General features: G+C 42.3%; 1 protein-coding gene across 1 annotated transcript; it reads left to right on the top strand.

Annotated features, from left to right (window-relative positions):
• Nucleotides 1-10051: 10051 nt before the first annotated feature.
• LOC138365977 (salivary glue protein Sgs-4-like) lies at nucleotides 10052-11250 on the top strand. The gene is made up of 2 exons (XM_069326692.1): nucleotides 10052-10149; nucleotides 10665-11250. The coding sequence occupies exons 1-2, from the start codon at nucleotides 10052-10054 to the stop codon at nucleotides 11248-11250; spliced, it is 684 nt and encodes a 227-aa protein (XP_069182793.1).
• The last annotated feature ends 363 nt before the right edge of the window (nucleotides 11251-11613 follow it).

Genomic DNA, 11613 nt, shown 5'->3' with positions numbered 1-11613 from the left:
GGGATGGGAAGCTCCTAGCCAGCAGACACAGCTCTGTGGATAGAGCTCTACCGAACCCCACAGGATAGGTGGGGGTCCACAGTAACCTTCCACCACCGCCCACAGGATGGGCGTATGGGGCCACAACCCACAGGATGGGTATATAGGTCCACCGCCCTCAGGATGGGTATATAGGTCCACCGCCCTCAGGATGAGTATATGGGTCCACAGCCCACAGGATGGGTATATGGGTCCACAGCCCACAGGATGGGTATATGGGTCCACAACCCACAGGATGGACATATGGGTCCACAGCCCACAGGATGGGTATATGGGTCCACAGCCCACAGGATGGGCATATAGGTCCACAGCCCACAGGAAGGGTGTATGGGTCCACAGCCATATGGGTATAAGACTCCCAAACAATAGACAGCACTGAAGCAAATGTCTGGCTCTTCGAACTGTTCTCGTGTCATATATGAAACTTGTACTATACAACAACGCTTGGGAATCGAACCCGGACGCCCTGAGCAGCAGGAACCAAATATTATAAATCACCGAGGAGCAATATTAAGAAAAAAATCTTATTGGCTACTAAAATTCAACAAATTCCGTCTCAGCCCATTAACGAAAATTGGTTCTACAAAAATATCCATTTAATTTCCTGCTCTAAGTTCATTACCCGTTGGTGGTTCTCTCTACTGTGTAAAAACCGACGTTAATCGACGAAATTAGTTCGTTATTATATCCATAATGGCCTGAGTTACGGGGCTCGAACCCTGGTCATGAATTGCGTGGGAGGTTAAGTGCCGACTATATCAATATACATCCAGTTTAGGCCCGGGATGTCTTGTGAAATTACAAATTGGTTCTCTTCAATTAACGCTGTAACAACCTATTTCGTTAATATTTCTTTTGTGACAACACAGGACGTGATGAAGCTACAGAGAGCCTATTGGTCCATACGAGGCAGCTGCTATTGGTCCATACGAGGCAGCTCCTAATGGTCCATACGAGGCAGCTGCTATTGGTCCATACGAGGCAGCTCCTATTGGTCCATACGAGGCAGCTCCTAATGGTCCATACGGGGCAGCTGCTATTGGTCCATACGAGGCAGCTGCTATTGGTCCATACGAGGCAGCTGCTATTGGTCCATACGAGGCAGCTGCTATTGGTCCATACGAGGCAGCTTCTATTGGCCCATACGAGGCAGCTCCTAATGGTCCATACGAGGCAGCTCCTATTGGTCCATACGAGGCAGCTCCTATTGGCCCATACGAGGCAGCTCCTATTGGTCCATACGAGGCAGCTGCTATTGGTCCATACGAGGCAGCTCCTAATGGTCCATACGAGGCAGCTCCTATTGGTCCATACGAGGCAGCTCCTATTGGCCCATACGAGGCAGCTCCTATTGGTCCATACGAGGCAGCTGCTATTGGTCCATACGAGGCAGCTCCTAATGGTCCATACGAGGCAGCTCCTATTGGCCCATACGAGGCAGCTCCTATTGGTCCATACGAGGCAGCTCCTATTGGCCCATACGAGGCAGCTCCTATTGGTCCATACGAGGCAGCTCCTATTGGTCCATACGAGACAACTCATACATATATTCACCCAAACTCATTCATATACATGTCTAGCATGATTCGCAAGATTTCACTAAGCTGAACGAAGCCACTTGAAGTCTGTAACTTACACTCTCACTGTCTTATATACAAAATATGTATACATATAACTCGCAACTCCATTATTAAAAGATCCAATAATGCACGGTTAATTATTCTTGATTATTGTAATTAAGGATTATTATAATGAAGGGAGGTAATTGGTTGTTAGAAGGAGAGAGAATCTGAACGACCAGTAACGCGGTGTAGCTGATTGTTTGGGGCCTAATTGAGGCCTCTGAGCAGGGTCGAATTGTTTCTAAATGTGATCTAATTCCTGTTATTTTAATCAGGTGTATATCTGCCTCGGAGATTGTACAACCATTGTAAATACGATTGTGAATAATGTGTATTATTGTGAATCATACGAAACTGCTGTATAATATACACCAGTATACTTGTGTACACTCATAAGGGTATGGTTACCGATTACACATATTCTTACCTGTATACTTTCAAAATGTATATATATATGCAAATAATATACGAAATGTATGTTCGTCTATAATGTAGTCTGAGATAAAATACAAAAATGTATACATACATATGTACGCGTGTATACACATACATACATATGTACGCGTGTATACACATACATACATATGTACGCGTGTATACACATACATATGAGCGAATAAACACATATACTAATGTATATAGATACATACATAAGACTGTATGACAGTGTCAGACCACGGAAGAAAATTGAAACAGGAATTTCCTTAAGTACTTTCGTATATTAATACATCTTCAGAAGGAGTATGAATATACGAAAGTACTTAAGGAAATTCCTGTTTCAATTTTCCTCCGTGGTCTGATATATATATATATATATATATATATATATATATATATATATATATATATATATATATATATATATATATATATATATATATATACATATATTATTAAATATGACCAAAAAAGCCTTTTTCGGTCATATTTAATAATATATGTCTACAGGAAAGACTGCTACCAAAATATACTAATATATATATATATATATATATATATATATATATATATATATATATATATATATATATATATGTCCACGAGCTAAACACCCGAACACACTTCAACAACTGTCAACTTGCCACAGGTCAACAGTGTAAAACATCTGTATTACTGCAGCAACACCTGTTACAACACCCGTCTTGAGAGAGACGGTGTGTTGCAAGAGCCTTCGTTACTCAATTCAGTACCGCTGCACTTCTCTGATTGCTTGTATAGGCTCCAAATATATAGGCTCCGTATATGTATATGTATATCCAAATGTATAGGCCGGAGTAACAGTAGTTGTTGTTAAAGATTCGCTACTTGGAACAAAAAATTCAAAGTAGCACGGGCTATGGTGAGCCCGTACCGGACTAACACTGTAAAAGGGATAATAGTGCCATATTCAGGAGGACTCAGACCCACACACTGGCACAGTGCCTCAACTGTGCCAAGTCTCCTGGTTGTATCCGGGAAACACAACCCGTAATTGTTCCTATTTCCCGCTTGTTACAACTTGTAATAAAGTTGTTACATCTTGGCTTAACGTGTTTATGACGTATTAGAACGTTGTTACAACTTGTTATATTGGTTGTTATAGCTTGTTAGGTGTTAAAACTTGTTCGAACGTTGTAGCAACGTCGTAGTTTCGGTGTGTGTTTGGCGGGGATACACCTGGCTGTACACGTGGCTGTATACACCTGGCTGTACACCTGGCTGTATACACCTGGCTGTACACGTGGCTGTAGACTTGGCTGTATACACGTGGCTGTATACACGTGGCTGTACACCTGGCTGTACACCTGACTGTACACCTGACTGTACACGTGGCTGTACACACCTGGCTGTACACCTGACTGTACACGTGGCTGTACACCTGGCTGTACACCTGACTGTACACGTGGCTGTATACACCTGGCTGTACACCTGACTGTACACGTGGCTGTATACACCTGGCTGTACACCTGGCTGTAAACACGAAATTGCTCGGAACTTGAAGTTCGTCTCGACCTCAGTTCGAAGACTTAAGGGTTGGTGTTCAGCTTGACGACACCCACCGACCTTTGCAGGTATACCAAGGTATTTACAGGTATACCAAGGTATAACCTAGCAAGTCTACTGTAAACCTGAGCATACTCCAAGGCTAGATATACACCGAGAACAGGTTTACACCTCCCGGGTGTATATTTCGCGTGGTAGGTGTTCCGCATACACCTCCACTCTCTCAAAGAGGTGGCGTCAGGAATTATACATTTGATACGCCTCTATGACCAGTCTCCTGATCCATGATGTCTGGGCCCCCAGATATATATATATATATATATATATATATATATATATATATATATATATATATATATATATATATATATATATATATATATATATATATATATATATATATATTATTAAATATGACCAAAAAGTAAGATTAATAATTCTAACACGAATTTTCTCAATATATCTTATGTTTCTTTTCACTGTCGATGGTAATTGAAAAATCAATTCTCCAAAATAAAAATGAATTTTGGAGAATTGATTTTTCAATTACCATCGACAGTGAAAAGAAACATAAGAAATATTGAGAAAATTCGTGTTAGAATTATTAATCTTACTTTTTCGGTCATATTTAATTATATATATATATATATATATATATATATATATATATATATATATATATATATATATATATATATATATATATATATATATATATATATATACTCTTGCAGCGTGTATTTACAAGGTGGCAGGAGCCTTGTGATAGACACTGCCATCAATTTCATGACTCAGTTGTCTAACAGCCAGTCTGTGGGTGAGTGAGAATGCCAGCGAAGCAGTTTTTTTTATCAGTAAAAACTCTCTTATGACCATTGGCAAGCCATATTCAGCCAGATAACCAGCTACAAGGACAGTCGTCCAGTGCTTCAACCAGCTTGACAGGCAGTAGAACGAGAGACAGACAGGCACAGAGAGACAGGCACAGACAGGGAGACAGGCACATACAGGGAGACAGGCACAGACACAGAGACAGGCACAGACAGGGAGACAGGCACAGACAGAGAGACAGGCACAGACAGGGAGACAGGCACAGACAGAGAGACAGGCACAGACAGGGAGACAGGCACAGACAGGGAGACAGGCACAGACAGGGAGACAGGCACAGACAGGGAGACAGGCACAGACAGGGAGACAGGCACAGACAGAGAGACAGGCACAGACAGGGAGACAGGCACAGACAGGGAGACAGGCACAGACAGAGAGACAGGCACAGACAGGGAGACAGGCACAGACAGGGAGACAGGCACAGAGAGACAGGTACAGACAGAGAGACAGGTACAGACAGACAGACAGGCTAGCCAAGAAGACCCCTGTCCCATTGCGTCATTATACACAGATATTTCACGTCAGACTGGTGTAAGATTACAAGATTATAACCATCCCTTCCTCCTTCCTTTCTGTGACTGGTGGAGGCCATAATGGCCCTCTGGGGCCCTGTGGCTCTCCTCGAGCCTTTACGGGACTTTTATGTCGAAATTAAATATATTCATTCCGGTTAGTCTGGCCGAGGCCTGAATAGCCGGCACCCTTGCTTGATTGAGGCTACAGTGGTCCTATTCAGCGGCTGGCAGCCGGCTCGGGGTTCTGTTTCATGTTTCAGGGAAGTTTAAGGAGCTGGAGGGCCTGAGACGACAACAATGACAAGATGGTCCGTGTTGTGGTGGACCATGTCAATATGGACTCAAGATCGCACCCTTTTGATAACCTTTGTCCTCTCTTTCTGTTGAGTATAAGTGCTGATCAAAATTTGACTTTTTTTTCCTACAGCTCCTATGAATCCTTCAGTGTTGTGTCTGGTATTGAACGAGAGAAAGTTGGCATTGACAAATCCGAAATTGAAAATATGTATGATTTCTGGTGAAGTATATTGTGAATGCGTGAAATATATGTGTTTAAATCAACAATTTGGAACATGTCTTATATATGATCCTCACTGTCCTGTGTGGCAGTGAATATAAACACTATATAAGTATATGGTGAGAGGGAGAGACAGGTGAGGAGGGAAAGCAGGGTGATAGGGGTTGATGGGGTAGGGATAGTAGAGGAGAAGTAGGGGTGAGGTGGTGGGGATAGACATACTATCCTAAACAACTCAGGGAACCACCCCCAGTATATCATAACGTAAGGTACTGTAAAGAGATATACTGATATAATCAGGTATACTAATGTAATGAGATATACTGATATAATCAGGTATACTAATGTAATGAGATATACTGATATAAAGAAGTCAACCCGATCTCGCAAATTTAATAAGTCAATATTGACTTATTAAATATGTGCATAGGTGACATACTTAACATAATAGTTTCCCTTGAAAAGCTTCATAGAAAACACCTACCTTACCTAACCTACTTAGTATGTTAAGATAAGCATCTTATTGCTTCGTAATTACAATTATTACCTAACCTATACCTATAATAGGTTAAGTAACAATTGTAATTACGAAGCTATAAGATGCTTATTTTAACATACTAAGTAGGTTAGGTAAGGTCGGTGTTTTCTATGAAGCTTTTCAAGGGAAACTATTATGTTTAGTATGTCACCTATGCACGCAACTAATAAGTCAATATTGACTTATTAAATTTGCGAGAACGGGTTGCAAGAAGTATGCCGGTGCTGGAGCACAGAACATGGCGCCCATGATGAGGACAGACGTGATATATTCTTATGAACTTTTACCTCAAATATATGTTGGGTCCAGGACAAGAAATTCTGTTTTCGGCAATGACCTAAACAGCCTGGTTGATCAGTCCAGCAACCAGGAGGCCTGGTCGACGACCGGGCCGCGGGGACACTAAGCCCCGGAAGCACCTCAAGGTAAGGTAAGGTATCCTAGCAACTAAACTGCCCTCACATAGACCTATCCTAGCAATTACACTGCCCTCACATAGACCTATCCTAGCAGTTACACTGCCCTCACATAGACCTATCCTAGCAGTTACACTGCCCTCACATAGACCTATCCTAGCAATTACACTGCCCTTACATAGACCTATCCTAACAAACTGCCCTCACATAGACCTATCCTAGCAATTAAACTGCCCTCACTTAGACCTATCCTAGCAAGTAATCTGCCCTCACTTAGACCTATCCTAGCAATTAAACTGCCCTCACTTAGACCTATCCTAGCAATTAAACTGCCCTCACATAGACCTATCCTAGCAATTAAACTGCCCTCACTTAGACCTATCCAACAAGTAATCTGCCCTCGCAATGACCCCTAGCAAATAAAGAGTCTTTGCGATAATGTTAAGCTATGGAACCCTTGAGAGTGAATGTGTCCGCCTTGTATCAGTAGATCAGGACAGAGGTATCAGTGGGCTGCGTGCACAGGCGCTCTGTGACGCACCGGGGCTAGAGTCCTTAAATCTCTGTGAATGATGTCGGGCGCTGAGCGCAGGTGATAGATTGCTGGTCCTCGCAATACTTAAACAATTATTTCTCTCCGTTGTTTAAGATTCAGCTACTGGGAACTAAAAGTTCCAAGTAGCACGGGCTATGGTGAGCCCGTGATGGACTTATACCCTGGCACAGGAGCGGGGCAAGTAGCACGGGCTATGGTGAGCCCGTGATGGACTTATACCCTGGCACAGGAGCGGGGCAAGTAGCACGGGCTATGGTGAGCCCGTGATGGACTTACCTGGTACAGGAGCGGGGCAAGTAGCACGGGCTATGGTGAGCCCGTAGTGGACTTACCTGGCACAGGAGCGGGGCAAGTAGCACGGGCTATGGTGAGCCCGTAGTGGACTTACCTGGCACAGGAGCGGGGCAAGTAGCACGGGCTATGGTGAGCCCGTGATGGACTTTCCTGGCACAGGAGCGGGGCTGAAACCTGAAATATTTCTCTCATTTTTTGAGGTATTATGAAAGATGATGCGTTTTCTTTCATTGCTTAGCTCTAGGGGGGAGACTTACATGATTGTGTCACAGACGTAAATTTCTCATACTGTAGTGGAATGATCTTGTTCATGATTCACTAGCTTGTCACCAGAAAGGAAAATTCACATTCAATTCACATAATATGTTCTTTGTTGGTAGTGATCACTATGCAATAGATGAACATTTACAACAATATTTTAGCAATAAATACTAATTAGTAAAATTAAATAATATATACAAACATTTCTTTTTCCATAAAACGTATTTCAGCTGGTTTATAGTTATAAACTTACAGTTTAAACCCAAGACTGCTTACTAGAACAGAGTTTAAAATTTCATGAGTTTTATGTAATTGATACGAGGCTGTCAAAACAGGTTGCAAACAATAATAGATGTCTTGTTTATAATATATTTATAAATTTGTTAAGAGAAAGAAAAGGGGAAAATTATAGGTAGAAAAGACAATTATAAAGAAATAAAGTAGTGACTATACAGAGAGAGAGAGAGAGAGAGAGAGAGAGAGAGAGAGAGAGAGAGAGAGAGAGAGAGAGAGAGAGAGAGAGAGAGAGAGAGAGAGACAGAGAGAGAGAGAGAGAGACAGAGAGAGCGAGACAGAGTGAGGTGCGGCGTGGTAGGTGGACCTCCCAGAAGCCCAAGTGAACGGTAAGCAGTTTATGGCCCGTGTTAGAAGCCCATATCAACCAGATCGTTTTTTGCACGGGCGATAAGCTGACCTCCGAGGTTGGCAAAGTTTTTTTTTTATGCCCGACGCAATTTGGTTATGTAATATTTTAGTTAATGTAGAGAAAATGTACATAATGCAATCAGTTTCTATGAAATTTATATATATTATAATTTAAAGCAGAGAAAAATAAAGATTGATGGGAAAAAACGAGTTTTCACATGTATTCAAAGAGCGTTTGAATTATCCTTTGATGTTGAGAGTAAAGATACTAATAATGGGAGATTTCAATCATGGGCAAATTGATTGGGAATCAATTTGCAATATCCGAAGGAGGGGGGAGGAGGAAAGAAACATAGAGAGCAAAGCTGATGATACTAAGGAAGATACTTCCTAAGACAACATGATAGGGAGGAAACACAGAGACGGAAGGGAGACTAACCTACAAGGCTGAACTTACTCTTTCACACAAAGTCAATTGAACATTGTCAACATTGAGCATTAAACACCACTATGGAGCAAGTGGCCATTGTGTACGATAATGTAGTTGTCATGAAGGCTGAGGCAAGAGGAAAGAAAATGGGAAACTAGCTTTCAATTAAGACGGGAAGCTTAAGAAAACTTGCTTTCCATTAAGATGATAAGCTTTAGAAAACTGGCTTTCAATAAAGAGTAGCTTTAGAAAACTAGTTTTCAATAAAGAGAAGCTTTAGAAAACTAGCTTACCATTGAGACAAGTACCAAAAGGTCTGATAATAGAGAGAACACCGCGGGGGATATAGAGATCAACACAAGACATGATAAACTACATACTTAGCCACTGCGTAAGAATCTGGACAAATATTTAGACCTTCTGCCTTGTCGGAGACCGGGCCGCGGGGCCATTGATCCCCGGAAGTTACACAAGGTAGGTAGGATAAAGAAACAATGAGAAAATATTGTCCATGGTGTAACAGACAATGATTAGTGGCAACAAGAAATTAAATGAGAAGTAAAAGAGATTGTAAAAAAATCCAGAAGAGAACAGTGTGAACCACAACATACAATACCCATACCAATACAACAACATACATACATACATACATACATACATACATACATACATACATACAGGCTACCTGGTGGATAGCGCGCAAGACTCGTAATTCTGTGGCGCGGGTTCGATTCCAGAAACAAATGGGCAAAATTTCTTTCACCCTGAATGCCCCCTGTTACCTAGCAGTAAATAGGTACCTGGGAGTTAGTCAGCTGTCACGGACTCCTTCCTGGGGTGTGTGTGTGCACATATTCATACATTAAAACATTGATTGTAACAATGAAATATATGTGCTTCAGCCTACAGTTTAGACCTATTGTCTTGTGTATGACCCTCTGTCCTGCGTGACAGTGAATACCAGCATTATCCTCACTTTAATAAGGCTTAATCGAAATCCTCAGATTAGGCAAAATTGTAATTGATTTTGTCAATAAAGATGTTAATAATACAGGGGATGAGTCACAATAACGTGGCTAAAATATGTTGACCAGACCACACACTAGAAGGTGAAGGGACGACGACGTTTCGGTCCGTCCTGGACCATTCTCAAGTCGATCAACTTGAGAATGGTCCAGGACGGACCGAAACGTCGTCGTCCCTTCACCTTCTAGTGTGTGATCTGTTCAACACGTTAATAATAATATGGTAAATGAACTAGTAACCAGCCTGACCTCTGACGTCCAAGGGACTCCAGATCTTCCAGGAAGTTTGTAAGTTTGAACAAGAACTGTCCACATATCTACGATGTCTAATGGAAGACATACAACCAGGAGAAAGACTGACCGAGAAACAGAAGGAACATCAGAGGAAGTCAAGAAACAATTAGAGGCTCTGGCTGTGATGTAAGCCGCAGACCCTGACAACACCTCACCAGGGGTGCTAATAGAGGCTGCTGCAGCACTGTGTTGGCCTCTTGCTATAGTGGAGGCGATGAGTCACAATAACGTGGCTGAAGTATGTTGACCATACCACACACTAGAAGTTGAAGGGACGACGACGTTTCGGTCCGTCCTGGACCATTCTCAAGTCGATTGTCATCCACAATCGACTTGAGAATGGTCCAGGACGGACCGAAACGTCGTCGTCCCTTCAACTTCTAGTGTGTGGTCTGGTCAACTCTTGCTATAGTCTTCAACTCAATACAAATGGGGGAGGACTTCCTGACATTTGGAAAGTGGTAACTATGTCACCTATATAATGGGGGAGGACTTCCTGACATTTGGAAAGTGGTAACTATGTCACCTATATACACAAGAGGAGGGAGATAGGAACCACTGAACCAGAGACCGGTGCCACTAACAAGTGTTCCCTGTAAGATATTAGTGGCTAGTCTCAAGACGGCTCCTCCATCATTTAGAACCTCTACAGTTTGTCTCAAGACGGCTCCTCCATCATTTAGAACCTCTACACTTTGTCTCAAGACGGCTCCTCCATCATTTAGAACCTCTACAGTTTGTCTCAAGACGGCTCCTCCATCATTTAGAACCTCTACACTTTGTCTCAAGACGGCTCCTCCATCATTTAGAACCTCTACAGTTTGTCTCAAGACGGCTCCTCCATCATTTAGAACCTCTACAGTTTGTCTCAAGACGGCTCCTCCATCATTTAGAACCTCTACAGTTTGTCTCAAGACGACTCCTCCATCATTTAGAACCTCTACAGTTTGTCTCAAGACGGCTCCTCCATCATTTAGAACCTCTACAGTTTGTCTCAAGACGGCTCCTCCATCATTTAGAACCTCTACAGTTTGTCTCAAGACGGCTCCTCCATCATTTAGAACCTCTACAGTTTGTCTCAAGACGGCTCCTCCATCATTTAGAACCTCTACAGTTTGTCTCAAGACGGCTCCTCCATCATTTAGAACCTCTACACTTTGTCTCAAGACGGCTCCTCCATCATTTAGAACCTCTACAGTTTGTCTCCAGACATCATCAGGGATTTAGCAAAGGAAAATTTTGCTTGACCAACTTATTAGAGTTCCGTGAATATGTGACAACAATCAAGAAGGGAAGAGAAGACTGGGCCGACTGCATTTTCCAGGATTAGTAGAAAGCTTTTGGCAGTGTTCCTCACAAGCGAGTCCTATGCAAACTCGACACACACAGTCTGGTGTATCAGGAAACGTACTAAAGTGGGTTACGTGGAATACCTATCAGAAGGAAGACAGAGAGTCACAGTGAGAGGAGAACTATGAGACTGGAGAGAGGTAACAAGTGGAGTACCTCAAGGGTCAGTACTCGAGCCCAACCTGTTCATAATGTAAACCATGTAACAACGGAAATAGGCTTATTCTTATCCACGTTTGC

This window comes from Procambarus clarkii, chromosome 18 (assembly GCF_040958095.1).
Source record: "Procambarus clarkii isolate CNS0578487 chromosome 18, FALCON_Pclarkii_2.0, whole genome shotgun sequence".
Lineage (NCBI taxonomy): Eukaryota > Metazoa > Arthropoda > Malacostraca > Decapoda > Cambaridae > Procambarus > Procambarus clarkii.
This window is presented reverse-complemented; position numbering and strand designations above follow the sequence as displayed.

Coding starts and splice junctions, on each gene's coding strand:
- LOC138365977 (XM_069326692.1), top strand. CDS start 10,052: ATGTCTAATGGAAGACATACAACCAGGAGAAAGACTGACCGAGAAACA. Junction 10,150..10,664: donor TTAGAGGCTCTGGCTGTGAT/GTAAGCCGCAGA, acceptor TCCATCATTTAG/AACCTCTACAGTTTGTCTCA.